This window comes from Panicum hallii, chromosome 5, assembly GCF_002211085.1.
Source record: "Panicum hallii strain FIL2 chromosome 5, PHallii_v3.1, whole genome shotgun sequence".
Taxonomy (NCBI): domain Eukaryota; kingdom Viridiplantae; phylum Streptophyta; class Magnoliopsida; order Poales; family Poaceae; genus Panicum; species Panicum hallii.
The window spans coordinates 3,885,359-3,902,834 of record NC_038046.1 but is presented as its reverse complement, the minus strand read 5'-3'; the positions used below and the strand labels follow the sequence as shown (position 1 = coordinate 3,902,834).

Sequence of the window (17,476 nt, the reverse complement as noted above, 5' to 3'; positions counted from 1 at the left end):
TCCTTTGCTACTGCATGCTGCATTCAAGAGCATACTTGGGGGGGGGGGGGGGGGGGGTGTTTACTGTTTAGCCTGCCCTGGGCTCATCTGATTGGACCCACTTTTCTAACGTGATCGAATGAAACGGGTTTTATATGTTCAGGATATGCATGCATGCTCCGATCCTTCATTCTTATGCGAGCCACATGATCCGTCGAATACTAAGCTACGATCTTCGTTCTCTCCACCATCGATTCAAGAAAAGGTTGAATGAAGGCAGGTCAAAAGTTTATCTTATTTGCTTCACCGCTCCCTACGGAAATCCAATAATACTTGGTTTAACCTAACAAGGAAAAATTATGATTCGACTCAGTGTAGGGATTGTGAGGAAGCTGAGGAGCGAGAGCAGAGCGGTGAGGATGAATTGGTGGTGCGGGCAAAATTAAAGCTAAGTAAGAGCAACTCCAGAAATATTAATATTTCTTAAATTAGACCTTCTAATTATTAAATAGGGGATGCCTCTTTAGGCCTTTCAAATTTGGTTCAACTCCAGCAATATCTCTTAATTCTAAGAGAGCTCCCTAGTCCCTAGAGACCCCTAGAGACTCTCTAGGAATGGAGGATGGAGGAGGTAATTTTGAGATCTCCCTTAGAAAAGACGGCCAGAGTGCATCTTTTCTATTTAACCCTCCAAACTTCAGATGGAGTTTGCTAGAGTTGCTCTAAACGGCTATTCATCACCAGCGGCGGATCCAACATATTTGTTTTATCTCCTCATTCCACTAATCCCCACTATCTACGTGGACAAAGTTGCACTCCGTGTCCTTTCTCTCGTACATCGAGTCACCCTCTTTTCGTTCTTGGTTCTAATTAACTAATAGTGCAACAATTGATCCAAGAGAAATCACATGTGGAGGGATCTGTTTAGTTAGGTAATATTTTCACTCATCATGGATACACAAAGTCTTTGTCATTTTGTAAAGAATACTCTCTACCGCAAACAAAATGAAAAAATTATGATTTTCGGAGGACATAGTAAACAAATTGATTTTTATTGCATTTATTGTTTGCAATGTTTATTTTTCTATGGAGGAAGTGACAAATAACAATTGGTGTACATAACATTCTATTTTTTAAAATTGTTTTCATGAGTACTACATTGTAGCGCTAAGTTTCTTCAAATTTTCCTTTTAGATATTATGATATTAGAAGTAGCACATTTTGTGATTAAATCACGAATTACAAATATATTTTTAAAATTCATGACATCATATTCATTTTTAACACTACTAAACCCTAAATATCATAATTAAGCGGTGTATAACTTTTAATAATTCTTGATTCATTTACTCGTAGCATTTTTGCTACATATTCTGTCTTTGTTATGTTTATCAAGACATATTACCTAAGTATACAATCACTACATAGAATCTATAAAAAGATTTTTCATGATATTATGATGTCAAAATCTATAATTTAGTTAAATTCCAGTAGAACATAAGTGCATATAGAATTTTGGTCTTGTTGGCTCCTTTGGAACATTAAAAAGCGTATATTGCTTAGTAGCAAACAGTGATGAGGTTGACTCAACATGGAAGGGGACAAGGGGTTAAACACAATTACTTGGAATGACGCATATGAATGTAGTCAGTCGTGATGTGGGCATATAGATGTGCTTATTAAATTCTTTAAATAATTTCTCATTTTATTCATAAAGTTATGTTAGTGAAGATGGAACGTGGAAGCGAGAACCATCTGTGGTTATTAAGGGAGGCTTAGATTTTGTGGTAGCACATCCATCGGGGTTCCGGGAGGAATAAAAAACCGATAAGAAATATAAGGAAAATAATCATATGATTATGGATCAGCACTTAATGCTTCACTTAATAGTGTAATATAAATCATAAATTAAATATATTGGCAACCTGGTAGATTTGAACCGATAAAACCCAGCCCTCCGCTGCCATCCGGGACGAGCGCGTCGGCGTTGCGTTTCCACTTGGACACCCGGCCTCCTTTTTATTTCTCCGCTCCAGGCCTTCCCCACCCGCCCACACACTGACACAGACACCCTCATCTCTCGGCCTCTCCCTCCCTACTAGAGGCGAGTGGGCGACGAACTGGGCGAGAGGCGCCGCCCTTCGGCCAGGTTTCTCGGCGCTTCACCAGCGACTCCGCCAGGTGTGTGCTCATCCGTTCCCTTCCCTTCCTGCTGTGCGAAATCGAACATCCCAAACCCTAATGTATTATATGCTCTCTTCTCTGTATTCGGATCTCACCATGTGATTTACCTACTATATATAACTTCGAATTTTTGCCCCTGGTGTGATGTGATTTTTTGCCATGTATATCTGGGTTCGCTTCCTTCTTTTAGATCGAGGGATACCAGCGCATGAATGTATTTGCAGCAGTATTCTTCATTTTTGGCAATAAAAGAGGAAGGCCAACGAGATTTCCATTCTTCCCCCTTCCGATTTCCAGCAGCTTCCACAACTTGCTAAAAGAAGGCAAGCTAAGGGAAGTCTAACGCAGCTCGTGATCCTTCCGCCAGGGCAGCAGACGGATGGCGTCGTCGGTGCCGGCGCCATCGGGGTCGGTGATCACCGTGGCGTCGTCCTCGTCGTCCGCAGCCGCGGCCGCGGTGTGCGGCACCGGGTCGCCGTGCGCGGCGTGCAAGTTCCTGCGGCGCAAGTGCCAGCCGGACTGCGTGTTCGCGCCCTACTTCCCGCCGGACAACCCGCAGAAGTTCGTGCACGTGCATCGCGTCTTCGGCGCGAGCAACGTGACCAAGCTGCTGAACGAGCTCCACCCCTTCCAGCGCGAGGACGCCGTGAACTCGCTCGCCTACGAGGCCGACATGCGCCTCCGCGACCCCGTCTACGGCTGCGTCGGGGTCATCTCCATCCTCCAGCACAACCTCCGCCAGCTCCAGCAGGACCTCGCCCGCGCCAAGTACGAGCTCTCCAAGTACCAGGTGATGATCGCCCGCGGATCGGATCATTTCGCACTCTCGTTGAGTAACGCGTGTAGAGACACAAGCGGATGTGATACGTGTGTTGCGTTGGCTAATTCTTCTCCTTGCTCGCTCTTTTCTTCCTTCCAGGCGGCGGCGGCGGCGGCTTCTGCGTCGACGGGGCCGAACGGGCCGCAAGCGATGGCAGAGTTCATCGGCAGCGCGATGCCGAACGGCGCGCACAACTTCATCAACATTGGGCACTCGGCGGCGCTCGGCTCCATCGGAGGCTCGCCCGCCGTGTTCGGGCAGGAGCAGTTCGCCAACTCGCAGATGCTGTCCAGGAGCTACGACGGCGAGCCCATCGCGAGGCTGGGGATCAACGGCGGCTACGAGTTCGGGTACTCGACCGCGATGGGCGGCGCCGGGCCTGTCTCTGGCCTCGGGACGCTCGGCATCAGCCCGTTCCTGAAGTCCGGCACCGCCGGCGGCGACGAGAAGCCCAGCGCCGGGCAGTAGGGGCGCGGATCGATCTTGTCAGGTTTGGCTCGTTTTGCATGCCTCCCTCCACAGTGCTCTTATCCGTTTTTCCTTCTGCTTCCGATCGAAAAAATCGCGAGTTTGGTAGCGTACGGTTAGTTCGTTAGCTCGCTAGATGCATAATCATGCATGGCTAATGTGGGCTAAATATAGCTAGTGCATGCTTGATGGCAATCGGAGCGTTCTTGTGCAAACAGTGCAGAACATTTTGGATCTTACATTATCGGTGGCTAGTTGCATGCATGTGTACTTGTGGTCTAGAGCTGTTGTGATCAAGGGAATAATTTAAAGAATCTGTTTTGTCATACTGTTTGGCTCTTGGGTCTGGTACTTGTGCCCATGCACAGCACACTTTGTGTGGCGAACAAATCTCCTAGGTTTGTGTTGAACAAATCTCCTAGGTTTGTGTTGACCTAAACAGCCTGTGTTAAATTAGTTGAAACAGAAGGGGTCAGTAACTGTTGGCTAGGATGTGGGTCATGGAGAATACAAGCTGTTCTTATTCTGTTTATCATTTCCTCTTTGCACTGTCCTCCTAGCTTAACATCCGAATCAATCTATGCATGGCATGCCCAAGCCTGTGTGTGCAAAAAAAAAAAAAAGAATCTATGCGATCTCACAACATTTCGTGGACGGGCACCAATCATATGCATCCCTGATGGTGTCCTGTAGGTGTACTTCACATATACGAAGAGTTTGAAAGGTGTTTTACATCAAAAAAAATAGTGTGAAAGGTGTAGGTAATCCAGCTAGCAAGCTAGGTAGGCATCGATCATTATTGCTACCGATCGAGTATCTCTAGGAAAGAACTTATATTTCATGCCCTATGAATGCGCACCTCTGGGGGAGAAAAGGAACCTATCGAATGAAAATGAGATTTTTTTTTTGGCAACCAGCTAGCAAAGCGCGCTTGAAAATGAGTAACTATTAGCTCGATCTAACGGATCTAAATGGGGCCTAAAGTACCCAACTATATACAACCTTTCGATATTATAATATATAGCAGTATTCTTTTTGTCTATTCATAAGATGAAAAATGTACAATCCGTGAATTTAAGTTTAGCCGTTACTACTTATGACGGTTTGTTTGGGGGGTGTAACAACCATGTCTGCATCTCAGCGAAAATACTCCATTCAACGGCCATATTAGCATTTTTTTCAGTTACCAACGCAACTGATGGATATTTGCAAAATTGTTTTTTTGTTCAGGTTACTGACGTGAAGAATGAAAAAAAAAACATGAAGAGTGCTGAAGACTAAGTGGAGTGCAATGATTATCTTAGATTTCCACCGTTAGGACGGATGGTCGATCAGTATTGTCAGTCGATTTTACATGAAGAGTGCGTGCCTATGTTGTTTACTTGCTTGTTTGTCAATTACCGCCTCCGTCTTCCATCCATCCACAAGAAGATGATCCAACATTTCATGCGAGCATCCACGAGCCGTGTCAATGTTGTTGCTGTAGTGCAAGAGAAACATGCGTGCTGCTTGTCCCGGGGGCTTTTACCACTCGGACGGCTAGCTCCCTTTTCCCTTCTTCCCTAGTTTCTACTCCTCCATGTATTGCTAGATTGGCTCTACACTACTGAAGTTGACCTTGAGAAAGTGCAGCTTCTTGAGACCTGATGGGTGTATCTGTTCGATACTGCTGCGTATCCCTGCTTTGACTTGTGATGACTCCTGCTAGGTTCGATTGAACAAGGCATGCTAATGGCCTAGAGGAGCTAGCTGGCATGTCAGGCTGGAAATATACTGTATCATTGCATGGAGATCCTCACTACAAGACTCGACCTCGGCAGGCATTTATGCGCTGCACATCTCCTCGACTCCTCTCCATGGTTTTTGCTTGCGAGAGAGGCCAAAGTGGCAGAAGACCATAAAGTCTGCTCTGGCCTGGCCATGTCTCTGAATCTGAGTCTCCTTTCCCTGCGTCTTCTTGGTCGCAGCACCGTACCAGTTGGCTACTTGCGTGCTTGCAGCGAGCGTGCATATATAGCTGCTAGCCTGCTAGGGCATGCAGTGGCCAATGGCGATGGCATGGATGGCCAGGCCAGCGCCCCCCGGATTGTATGGCACCTCGACCGAGAGCCATCAAAATGTCACATCCTGATGCAGCACTGGTCAATCCAGATTGCTTGCGATCTTGTCGTGGTGAACCCAAAAATGATCACACGGCGCTCAGCTTTAACTGGTAGGTTTAGGGGCCCTGGCAGGCAGGGCTAGGGCTAGCTAGTGGTAGCACCTATAGCCCGCAGAGCATTTGCAGCCCCAACTGCCATCGAATCGGACATGACATTTCACGATGGATTTGCAAAGATAAAGACATCAGAATTTCTTCAAAAAAAAAGATAAAGAGATCAGAGCCCTAGGAAAAATCCATCAAAAAATCGTATTCGAGGGGAGCATGCAGGCTGCGCGCTTGCTCTATTCCATGCGTAAATGCACGAACAGTTTGCTGCTTGTGTTCTTGCACCACTTGGAGGCAAAGGCACTGGCACGGGGCGCATGCATGCGGCATGCACCGCGGCAGGTGATGCTGTGCGGAACCAGGGGTTTTGGGGCATGCAGAATTGCAGCTGATTAGCTGATTCGCTGACCATGCATGCTGCTTACCCCTTCGTTGACCAAGCTCAGCTCAAGGAGTCTCTCTCACTCTCTCTCTCTGAAAAATTGGGTGCTGGTTGACAGGGCAGAAGGCATTTTCCTGGCAGTGACACTGTGCCAGGACACAGCAAAGGGAAACAAGAGTGATGGCATGGCGATGCGCCAATGCTATTGCCATATTGCCACCAAGCCCACCATCAATGTGAGAAAAGGCAGCAGGCCGCCCAAAAATGTCGTCCTGCAGGAGATATTCAATGCACATCCTGCATTCATAGCAGCGCCCGGCCTCGCATACGGGCTATCAGGCTATGTGTGCCCAGCCCCCTAGTCCCCCGCAGACACAAGCACAGTACACAAACCTATGTCTCTCTCGTTCGTCTACTGCTCGTTCTACTCCAATCTTTTTTTTTTTGACTTGCAAGACATTCTAGCATTCGTACCTCGAATCCATTTGAATTATTCCTCACTCCATTCGAATCGGAGTATCCTTTTTTCTTTCTGATGAAAAAAACTGCGCAGTATACATACTAGGCTAGCAAAAAAACAGGTGATCAGATGGAGATGCTGGCAGGTTTTGCACGGACAGAGACACGCACACACGAGAATGATGCAGGCATGGAGCGCAGCAGCAGAGCACAAAGGCACGAGGCGTGCACTGCCACTGGTGCGCACTGTGTCGCCCGGGGGTCGTGGTACTACTGGTGCTAGGCCCTCTCTGCAAGTCTCTCCCCCTCCCTCCCACTGTGCTCGCGTTCATTCAATTGGCATGGATCATGGACGGGTGCGGGGCAGATGGAATGGACGGAACAACAAGATTGCATTGCAAGAGGGGATCGGAGCCGAGGCGAGGCGAGGCGATCGCAGTGATGGCGCGCCCGGGGGGCGATCGGAGGGGGCCGGCAATGATGCGATCGACGGTGTGGCAGCAGCCGGCGCAGCACAGTGCGGGCGTACGCGCGGCCCCGCAGGCCCTCCGCTCCGCTCCGATCGACCCTGTGCTGGCCGGGGCGGGGCGCGCGTTAAATGCGAACGCTTCGCCTGCGCTGCGCTGCGGCCCTCCTGCCGCGCGCGGCGTCGGCCACGAGGCCTGGCCGCGGGCGCGTCTGCCGCTGCCGCCGCGCCTGTGCCCGCGCTGCGCGCGGCCGCCCTCACACGTCTCCTCACTCGCTCTTGCGCGCGCGCGGCCGCGGCTGTCGCCTGCCCGTGCCTGCCATGCCGTGCCCAGCGCCCTGCCCCGTCGCCGGGGCCCAGCTGCTCCGTCAGCTCTGCACGCTGACCCACGGTGCGGCCGGCCGGCCGGCGCACTGAGTTAATGTGCGCCAACGGCCGGCGCGAACATCCCTTTTGCCGCCCTCGACACCGATCGCCACCTCGTGCCGTTGCATCGATCGCTTGCCTTGTCTCCATGAGTGACCATGCCGGCCTGCCGGCGCCGCCGCCTCTCTCCTCCGACCCTGTCCCGCTCGGCGCCTGCGGCCGCGGACCATCGGCACAGTTCCACCACTGTGGCCGCGCACGCGCGCTCGTCTCCTCCCCCGTTGTCTCCGCACCCCGTCAGCTGCGCTCCTACAGCCCGGCGACGACTGACGATTTGACTCGGCAGCGCCTGCGCCTCGCTCGCGTGGACGGGTCGGACAACAGCAACGCTCCATGGTCCATGGATGACGGGGCGGAGCAGCCAAGCTAGCCTGCAGCGCTTCGCCCAATGGAGCCTAGCAGCTAGCTGCCATCACGGAGGCCCCTACCCGCCGTCGTCGCGTCGCGTCAGGCGCTCACCAACGTGCGTGCGGCTGCTATCGGACAGGGGATCATCGATCAGATCCCCCACGGCGAATAAATTCACCGCGCCACGCGTCGGGAACAGCCACCTCACGAACCGGGGGTAGAAGTAAAAAGAAGATCAACGACACGGTGAAATAAATAATAATCATGGAAGGTGAAAAACATCAGGTAGGAGCACTAATCATGATGGTACTTGTGGTTTTTATAGCTACCTGCAGGGATAATTCCAGGTAGCCCGGCCGACATGCGGACACGTACGAGCAGGCATGATCTCGCCGATCGCCATCTCTGGCGGCTGTTGGCGCCGTCGCTCACACACTACTCATGATGCCGTTGCCATCACCATCAGGCCATCAGCAGTAAGAACCGAGCTAATCAGCGCTGCCACCTGCCACCTGGTGATCAGAACTACGGTGCGATGATCGAGACTGGACGCGAGGCTAATCTAGTAATCTTGGAGGGGACGCTGAATTGCTGGTGTCTGATGAGCGAGTGAGCAGGGCGTTGTACCCTCCTGTCGCCGTGCGTCCCCAAGCGTCCCTCGTCTTGGCATTTGACTTGCTCCTCCGGCATGAGCAGGCAGCACTCATGGCGATCGTCACTCCTCGGGAGGAGTACCAGGGGTACCAGTAGCCGCAGAGGGCGGGCTGGGCATAGACAATTGTGAAATGTTACTCCAGCAGTGGTGCTGCCGCCTGCGGCGAATTACCGCAGCACTGGACAGAGTGACAGAGACAGTTGTTCGCGCTAGGTGAAGGGACGCCAATGAATCCGAGTCGCACATCCTACTTACAGAGTCAAACTGGCATGGAGTATCTTAGAACAGGCGATTATTAAAGAAGCTTAATGTCCTGGTGCCTGATTAATGAAAGGCTTTGAGATTTAATAAGCAGGAGGCCTATTAGCTCAGTTGGTTAGAGCGTGGTGCTAATAACCCCAAGGTCGCAGGTTCTCGAGACCTGCATATGCCATATCAGTTTTTCTATGCGTTGTTGCAGTCCTAAGGCTATATGACTTACTCCTATAAAATTGATATAAAACAGGTTATTCCATCCTACTCCTATGTGACTTGAAGGCTGCTACATAACCTGTTTTTATATGCTGCGTAGCACTCCTTTGCATGGAAAATCTGAAATTTGATTTTAACCTCTTTTAGGATCAGGAACTCTGCACTAGAAGTTCTGAAGTTCCGCCCCTCATTTGGAGAATCGTGGGATGTATTCTCCATTCGCCTGGCTTCTATCATGCGTCTTCTCGGTAGAGTGCAGCCATCAGGGATTCATTATTATCAGAGAAAAGCAGCACTGCTGCACCTGTCATCCTGCAGAGTGCAGACAACAAATAGCATCTACTCCTTGAATGAGTTCTTAAAACCCTCTGCCTGCATGGATGACGCATGAAATGAAGTCTGAACCTGAAGCTCTTTAACAACTGTTGTACTGAGATTGACCTGAATGTAGGTGCATGAACCAGGTACCACAAAATGCAGAACTAACCACAGAAAGTTTCAAGTCACAAACACAAGGTCATTTCGCCCCCACTACAATTTACAACCAATCAACAGTACAACAAACCTGGACGAGCTTAAACACATACAGAACAACTAAGAATTCACCATGGCCTCAATAGCAGTGGAAAAAGAAAAAACAAGGCAGCCTGTGCTCTTTTTTTGATGTGATCCTCATCGATCTCCTCAGACATCATTGGTTAGAAGTATACAAAAATGTTTGTGCAGGAAATGACTCCTTCTGACTGAGTTTCACACATGTATTGTCCTGCATTGCTCTTAACTCGGTTTTGATGGTGTTGGAGATGTTGGTGGCTTCAAGTCAGCGTACTGCACAATAAACTCAAAAGCTTGTAACTAGTTGTACAGTTGTACCATAGTCTTTGTGGTCAGTTTTCACCATAGATAATGAAGAAACAAAGGAACATGGAGAGGTGTGGATATTTACAAAAAGCCTAGAGCAGTCTATCCTATCTCTATTTCATGTCAGTAAACAGCACTTAGGCTGCAAATTCGCTGTCCTTGCATGTAGTAATTTATCTGGACCTGAGTCAAGCCATTTTATGTGCCTAGAAAGTGTCATTATCTAACTTTCAGGTAAAACATAAATTTAAGCTTCAACAACTCTTTTTTTTTAGAAACAATATTCATAACTCTAGCATAGAAGCATACCAAATACAGGCATGCCCTGGCCATTTCTTAGTAAATTATTTAGCGTTTAAGATGGATGTGAGTCAAATATAGTTCAGTGTGGCATCTAGAGAAAAGATGATTTCTAAATGCAGTTTACAGTCAGCACAAAAGTAAAGCAGTACAGAGTGTGCACGTACCGTTGCTATTTCGAATCATATACTAAATGGTAACCAGTTGAATGCATCAAGAAAAATCAAGAACAAGCAGGATAAATTTGAGCGTGGTGGTGAAAGAGAATGAAAGGACCATACATTTGGATATGGCGACAAGGGTCTTGTAGTGGCATGTTTTGCAGCAGTCACACTTCCATTAGGATTTTCATAAACATCTTTGGATTCATTGCTTGTATTGATTACAAAGCTGCTTGGAGGATCTAATGGTTCCCTGTTTGCCTTTTGCAGACCATCTGCTCCATCAGAGCTCACATCTGCAGGAGCTAAAGTTTTGCCCTTCTTTCTCCTTGGGAAAACATGTACAGATGGGGGGAGATAATTTTCTTGAACCGCCTAATGGAGAAGAGAAACTTAGAAAGAAAAACAAAAAATGCACCATATGTCGTTCCCCACAGAAAGTGGAATGATGCCTTACCTGCCACCCTTCTGGACCTCTCAAGCCCCCTTTGATTGCATACGCTTCCTTGAAACCATTCTCGATCAGTAGCTCAGCAACTTTCAAAGAATTACCATCAAAGCTACCTTACACAACATAAATTTAAGTTGGTAACTAGATGGCAGCAAGACAAAAACCAGAGGGGTCTGTAGGAATCTTAAATGTAATTGCCTTGACATGAAGTAAATATACAACAATTTTGAAATGAAAGCTTCAATCAACGTTATTGACGTAACAAACTCCGAGAGGTGAAAATTTTAAGTTGCATCCATTTTTATTAGGTTGAAACATAAACTCCAATGGGGAACAATACTTTTCTATATTTTGTTCAGTGAGAAATTATGTAAATTAAAAACTTATATTGGATGCAAAAGCGAATAACAAAGTTCCCTCCCTATGTCGAAGTTCCCTGAATCAGAAGCAGTGATAGTACAAATTGCAACATATAGGTGCTCCCTATGAATTCTTCATCCTTTCTGAATTCAGAGTTGTTAAATCAAAGAAAAGAACAATTTGTTACAAATTGCAACACACTGATCAATGTATTTACTGGAAATTTAACAAAATTCAGAGTTGTAAAATCAATGAGCAATTTGGTTTGCAAATTTATATGAGTTTTAGAGAAATGTACTACAGCTTTCCATTTCTAAATTCTACTTTGTTTCAATGCTTAAAGTAAGCATCTAACACTACGTACATAGATCTGTTACAGATTGCAACTCAATTGTGGTATATACAATTTTTTAATCGATCCTAGATATTGCAGTAGCTGCATTTGAGGCAAAACCAATACAATCTACAGAGACATCAGGATTGCATCTGGCTCTATAGGTAAGGAATTTAATTGTTTCCATGTAGCACTCACTTGTCAAGGACGCAGACGACGGTGTTCGCGGGGTCTGAGAACCTCGTCAGCACCTCCTTGACGAACCCCTTCTCGTCCTCCTCGTCGAACTCAACCTGCACGGCGCTCTTGTCGACAAGCTTCAGGTTCGGCGGCGGCATGAACCGCACGCTCTTGCCCCGGCGGATGTCCAGCAGCTGCGCCTCCGGCGCGTCGCGGAGCTTGCGGAACGCGTCGATGGCGCTCACGGGCTTGTACTTCTTGAAGACGTACTCCTCCACCAGCGGGATCACCACGAGCCACACGAACACGACCCCGGCCACGAAGAAGGGGTTGCGGTTGTTGAAGTCGTCGATGGCCACTACGATGGATTCGAGGCTCACCTTCCCGTCGCCCTCCGCCGCGAGGGAAGGGAGCGGCCAGGACGCGGCCGCGGCGGCGACGGGGACGAGGGCTTCCCGCCAAGGTGCCGCCGCCTTCCGCGCCGGGATTGCGGCCTTGGGCGCCGCGCCGGGAGCACGAGGAACCGTGATTTCGGAGGGGCCGGCATCCTTGGCCGCATTGGGCGGCAAAAGTTGGTTCCTTCGAGGATTTCTTGGGGGTTTGAGGGGATTTGGGAGGTGGGAGCTGGAGATTCTGAGGAGCGAGCACTGTTCTTGGAGCCGGAGGAGAGCCATGGTTGCGCGAGGCCTGAGCTCTCTGCAAGGATAGCAGAGCTCAGGCTCAGCTGAGACTGAGAGCTGGACTGACCACGACTGCAGCGTCTTCAGCTAGCTAAGCTATCCGATTGATCCGTTTTTTTCCCTTTTTGATTGGACTCTTCTTTTCTTTTCTTTTAAAAAAAACAATTGGCCCTTGGGCTTTCACGACTCAACTGGGCCTCCAGTAACCTGTGGGCTCTAGCGAGAAGTTGGGCTGGCAGTTTCTGCAGAAAGTTCGTTCATCGCAACACCTCTGAAAAAGTGAAAATCCACTGCATCAGAAATTCACCTGAGCTATCTGATGCAGTGATGCCCCGCAGGTCGCAACGGCAATACATCCGGGGAAAATCACAGGTGAATTTCATGGTATGCAGTGAACATAGGGGCCTTTTATTTACGGCGCGCGTTTGGCTGCTGCGCTGTCGCAGAAGGTAGGTGTGGCAGGGCTCCTGCTGCATGAGCCAATCATGGCCCACCTTGCACAAATAAAATTGTTCCGCTGCTGCATAAATTGTTCTGGAACAGATAATAGTGTTCCGTAGAAAAAAAATGTTCAGATGTATTTTATCAAAAATAGAAATTGCTCCGATAACAAAACAAAATTGTTCCCAAACAAGATAAAATACTAAAAAAGAAATTATTCTGAAGCAAATAAAAATATTTTAAAAATAATATTGTCTAATATAATTAAGTGTGGTCTAGTTTAAAAGATCTAACGGCAACAAACATAACAGTGAAATTAGAATTTAATTTGGATAATTAGTTTGTGAAATAGATTGTTGGAGTGGATATATTGCACGCACGCAAATCGAGACACATGACGCACAGCAAAATCCTCTCTGGGAGACTGTGACGGCTCCACGCCCGCTCGCGCGCGCGAGAAATAGAAATCGCGGTGAACATACATGTGAGTTTGGATTTGCAAACGTCTCAGAGGTAAATGCAAAATTTTCAAAGAAATCTTGCTAATTTAAAGTACTAAATGAAGTCTATTTACAAAACTTTTTGCATGGATGGGCTGTAAATCGTGAGACGAATCTAATGAGCCTACTTAATCCATGATTTGCAACGGTAATGCTACAGTAACCATCCGCTAATTATTGCTTAATCATGGATTAATTAGCATCATTAGATTCGTCTCGTGATTTATAACCCATCCATGCAAAAAGTTTTGTAAATAGACTTCATTTAGTACTTCAAATTGGTAAGATTTCTTTGCAAAAAGTTTTTCTTTTGCCTTTACATGCCCTGAACTGGCCCTAAGAATCGTACAATATTTGTCTAGAATATTTTTCTTGTCTATCTGCAGTACTAGTATTCTAGAATCTCCGTGTCAGGAGTACAGCATCATTAGACATCCACCCTTTTTTTATACTACTGCGCTACTAGCAGTGGTCGACGGCAACCCTGAGAAGAACTGGACGTACTTGGACGGATCGGCGAGCACCTTGAGCGACCTCGGGATGGGCGGGGCGTTGACGTCGACGAGCCCCTCCAGGACCTGCACCACCATCCCCATGCTCGGCCGCAGGCTCTCGGCGTCCTGCACGCACCAGCACGCCACCTTGCAGGCCCTCTCCACCTCGGCCGCGTCCGCGCTGCCGCCGAGCCGGCCGTCCACCGCGCGCCCCGCGTCGCCGTCGAGGAGCAGGCCCACGGCCGTCGATGGGAAGAAGTCCACCGTGCCGTCGTCGCGCTGCCCGACGTTCCTCCGCCCCGAGATGATCTCGAACAGCATCATGCCGTAGCTGAACACGTCCGCCTTGGTGGTGATGGCCGTGCCGGCGATCCACTCCGGCGCCAGGTACCCCACCGTGCCACGCATCGTGGTGAGCACGCGGCTGAAGTCGCGGCCCATGAGTTTGGCGAGCCCGAAGTCGGCCACCTTGGGGACGAACGCCTCGTCCAGGAGGATGTTCTCGGGCTTGATGTCGCAGTGGATGATGCAGTCCCGGCACTTCTCGTGCAGGTAGTCCAGGCCCCTCGCGACCCCCAGGGCGATCTGGTACCTCGTCTCCCAGCTCAGGACGCCGTGGCTGGTCTCGAACAGATGCCTGTCCAGGGAGCCCCTCGGCATGTGCTCGTAGACGAGCAGCCGTCTCATCCTCTCGGAGCAAAACCCGAGCAGTCTGATCAGGTTCACGTGCTGGATCGTGCCGATCGTGCTCACCTCGGCGCGGAACTGCTTCTCACCCTGCCGGACGCCCTCCAGCTTCTTGACAGCGACAAGCGTGGCGTCAGGCAGCGACCCCTTGAACACCGACCCGAAGGCGCCGCCGCCGAGCTTCTCAGAGAAGTTCTTGGTCACGAACTGCAGGTCACGGTACGTGAACGCCATCAGGGAACCTTCGACCCTCCACAACGACTTCATCCTTCTGCATCTCAGGATGAAGATGGTAGCCAGAATGATGACGGTGACCGCGGCCACGAACCCCGCGATGGTGAGCCCAATGACCAGCTTCTTGGTGTTCCTGGTGCCGGAGAACTCGGACGCGGCCAGGCGGATCCAGATGCTGCTGCCACCGGCGCCATTGCTGGTCGTGTCCTGAAGGTTGATGAGGTCTCCGTACCACAGCGAGCAGCCGCCGCTGTAAGAGTACGCGGTGCAGGAGCAGTTGCCGAGGCACGCGAGCTCGCAGTCGCGAGCGCTCGCCGCCGCGGCGCTCTGCGCGTTGCTCGGCAGCCTCACGTTGGGCATCGGGTAGAACTTGTCCTCGTTCTTGCTCTTCTTCTGATGCCCGTCTTGGTCGCTGCAAGCCAGGCCGGTGTTCCTGGCGCAGCCTGCGGTGTGGTCGTTCTGCAGCCACTCGGCCGGCCGGCGCTCGCGGAACCCCCGGGGGCAGCTGCAGGACGGCAGCGCGTTCTCGGTGCAGACGCCGAAGGGCCCGCACACGGCGTGGACGTCGCACTGCTTCTTGGGCTCCGACCAGAAGAGCATCCACTCCTTGGCGGCCGCCACCCATGTCAGGAACTTGATCTGCCCGGTCACGTCAACGAGGAACCGCGTGACCACGGACTCGTCCGTGACGTCGTAGATGAAGTAGCTCTCGTCCTCGCCGTCGACGTAGCCGAAGGTGTACTTGGACAGCGGCGACGCGTCGGTGGGCGTCATCTCCGGCACGGCGGCAAACGCGCGGCCCGTCCAGTTGCCGCTGCTCCAGTACTGCTCGCTGCCGTTCCAGTTGAGCAGGTACTGGCTGGAGCCGCGCGGGTCCAGCTCCAGCGAGAACACGCTCGGCGCCGGGTCGGCGTAGCCCTTCCACGCGACGAGGTGCGTGACCTCGCCGGTGCGCTTGTTCCGGCCGAGCCTCCCGCCGGGGAGCCACGTGTTGCCGAAGTGGTCGAAGCTCTGCCACCGCACCACGGAGGTGTTGGACGCGTCCGCCAGCACGAGGTTGCCGCTGTCGAGGATGACGCCGACCGTGGAGTTGGGCGCGACGCCGGCCACGTTGGTTGACCAGACGGCGGACCTCCGGTGATCCAGGATGACCATGTTGCCATCGCTCGAGATGGTAAGCTGCGAGGACGCCGGGTCGGTGACCGGCGCCTCCCGGTTCGCCACCCACACCGTGGTGTGCAGCGAGATTTGGTTGTACCAGATGCCCAGGTACCAGTGATCTGACGAGTTGTCTGTTGCACACACAAGAAATTAAGAGAGTTAACTGCATGATGATCCAGCAGATTTATTTAAAATTCATGATCGCAGCTGTCCATCAGAAGTACAGTAGCTGTCTACTTTCAGGCTGATTTCTCGGAGCGGTGAGTACGGAAAAAGACTTGTTCAAGTCAAGTACTAAATCCGCATGATCGGGGAGAACAATAAAATATGAACACGGCCAGGTGTGATTCCAGAAGAGAAGCTGCTGTCAGTTGATTAGTAGGTCTTCACGCTAGCTGTTTGTCACTCTTTGCCTACCTTGGTGTCCTTTCCTGATACGCGACAATAGGCTGGATGTGACTTGAGCTTCGGAGAAGTTGCAGCGACCAGTGACATCTTCACTATGTTAGTCCTTACTCTTAACATTGGATGGAAGGAACGTGCCTTTCTTTCTAGATCCTCTCAGAAAAGACGAATGTGAACTACCATGGTGTTTTCCAGTGTATTTTAGTTTCGTGCTTTTCTTGAGGGGTTATTCATTTCATACTCAAGAAAATCCATACTAGCTTTTATCAAGATAAATACCACCGAAAGAAGAAGAAGAAAAAAAGCCCTGCTCCAGCTAGTTGCAGGCGCTCCCATGGCTCAAGAAGTATTTGGATTTTGGAGTTGCATCTAGTACCTAAGACAAGGTTGTAAAATCGTGATTGGAGCTCCAGTAGTAGGATCGCAAATTATGTTGAATAAAACTCGTATAATCAACCCATTGAAACTAAGATCCTAAAGCCGTAACACGATTTTGACATCTATCCCTAGGAGTTGTAGCACTTACTTGTACTGAGCAAACAAGGGTGATCATTAGCTATTTTGTTTGTTCAGTGCATGTATTGCACGTACCGACACATTTCACTTCAACAAAAATTTCAAAAGAACAAATTCGTGTAGATACACATATAGAGAAGAGCATCAAACTGAGCTTCACACCAAAAGGTAGCAGAAATTCCATAGCTGCACGCAGTTTCCGGAATATAGAGGTCCAGTACCTGGCTGGAAGAAGCCGAGCCTGAACTTGCCACGCTTGGACACGAGGCTCTCCCCGCCGGAGAGCGGCCGGCCGGCGGCGACGGTGTCGCCGGCCTGCGACGGAGCTCCCTGCAGCAGAAACATGGAGGCTAGGAGGAGCAGAAGCGCACATGGCGGAGCCTGCCTTCCACGGCGAGTCGCCATTGCCAGCTGCAGCCTCCAAGCGAGGAACGAGGATACCGAACAGGGACGGAGAGGACGATGAGCCAACTACTAGTACTAGTTGTAGTATAGGTGGCCAATCAGCGGGGGCACTCGAATGCGACGAGGAGACGGGGAGCCGGGGAGGCCAGGGGAGAAAGCGAGAGGGAAACGAAAAGGAGCTAGGCGGCCTCCGCCCGTTCTTCGGCCTCGCCCGACCGGTGGTGGCTTGGAGCTCTGGTCACACACATGGCGTCGCGCGGTCGCGCTGCTGCTGTGGAGGCGGTAGTGGGGACTGGGGAAAAGGGCGACGGCAAGCGACCCCGGCGGGGGGGGGTTTAAATGCGGCCCCGTAAAGGCGCCGTACGGGGGCGGAGTGCCGGAGTCAGTGAGTGTCCGCCTTCGACGAGCACCTTCCTCCTCTCGCCGGGGCCCGGCAGGA

General features: G+C 50.5%; 3 protein-coding genes across 4 annotated transcripts; 1 reads left to right on the top strand and 2 right to left on the bottom strand.

Moving 5' to 3' along the window:
* The first annotated feature begins 1,996 nt into the window (after window positions 1-1,996).
* On the top strand, window positions 1,997-5,249 carry LOC112894365 (LOB domain-containing protein 6). 2 transcript variants are annotated; one of them, XM_025962050.1, is made up of 4 exons: window positions 1,997-2,160; window positions 2,536-2,953; window positions 3,083-3,473; window positions 4,682-5,249. In XM_025962050.1, the coding sequence occupies exons 2-3, from the start codon at window positions 2,543-2,545 to the stop codon at window positions 3,449-3,451; spliced, it is 780 nt and encodes a 259-aa protein (XP_025817835.1). In that variant the 5' UTR covers window positions 1,997-2,160; window positions 2,536-2,542; the 3' UTR covers window positions 3,452-3,473; window positions 4,682-5,249. The 2 variants fall into 2 exon arrangements, with proteins under 2 accessions (XP_025817835.1, XP_025817833.1); XM_025962048.1 differs by having other exon boundaries at window positions 1,998-2,160; window positions 2,531-2,953.
* Window positions 5,250-9,281: 4,032 nt separating this feature from the next.
* Window positions 9,282-12,276, bottom strand: LOC112891359 (rhodanese-like domain-containing protein 4A, chloroplastic). The gene is made up of 4 exons (XM_025958198.1): window positions 11,533-12,276; window positions 10,647-10,749; window positions 10,310-10,564; window positions 9,282-9,695 (listed from the first exon to the last, which is right to left on the bottom strand). Exons 1-4 carry the CDS (start codon window positions 12,186-12,188, stop codon window positions 9,645-9,647), a joined length of 1,065 nt encoding a protein of 354 aa, XP_025813983.1. The 5' UTR covers window positions 12,189-12,276; the 3' UTR covers window positions 9,282-9,644.
* Window positions 12,277-13,399: 1,123 nt separating this feature from the next.
* LOC112891843 (G-type lectin S-receptor-like serine/threonine-protein kinase At2g19130) lies at window positions 13,400-17,326 on the bottom strand. Its single transcript, XM_025958827.1, has 2 exons — window positions 16,854-17,326; window positions 13,400-15,842 (listed from the first exon to the last, which is right to left on the bottom strand). The coding sequence occupies exons 1-2, from the start codon at window positions 17,035-17,037 to the stop codon at window positions 13,582-13,584; spliced, it is 2,445 nt and encodes an 814-aa protein (XP_025814612.1). The 5' UTR covers window positions 17,038-17,326; the 3' UTR covers window positions 13,400-13,581.
* Window positions 17,327-17,476: the final 150 nt, after the last annotated feature.

What these genes read in the sequence shown, in the direction of transcription:
- LOC112894365 (XM_025962050.1), top strand. Translation starts at nt 2,543, where the DNA reads ATGGCGTCGTCGGTGCCGGCGCCATCGGGGTCGGTGATCACCGTGGCG. An exon ending in ACGAGCTCTCCAAGTACCAG is followed by an intron (nt 2,954 to 3,082) that starts GTGATGATCGCC and finishes TCTTCCTTCCAG; the next exon opens with GCGGCGGCGGCGGCGGCTTC.
- LOC112891359 (XM_025958198.1), bottom strand. Translation starts at nt 12,188, where the DNA reads ATGGCTCTCCTCCGGCTCCAAGAACAGTGCTCGCTCCTCAGAATCTCC. An exon ending in GTCGTCTGCGTCCTTGACAA is followed by an intron (nt 10,750 to 11,532) that starts GTGAGTGCTACA and finishes TGTGTAAGGTAG; the next exon opens with CTTTGATGGTAATTCTTTGA. An exon ending in CCTTGTCGCCATATCCAAAT is followed by an intron (nt 9,696 to 10,309) that starts GTATGGTCCTTT and finishes TTTATTGTGCAG; the next exon opens with TACGCTGACTTGAAGCCACC.
- LOC112891843 (XM_025958827.1), bottom strand. Translation starts at nt 17,037, where the DNA reads ATGGCGACTCGCCGTGGAAGGCAGGCTCCGCCATGTGCGCTTCTGCTC. An exon ending in GCTCGGCTTCTTCCAGCCAG is followed by an intron (nt 15,843 to 16,853) that starts GTACTGGACCTC and finishes TGTGTGCAACAG; the next exon opens with ACAACTCGTCAGATCACTGG.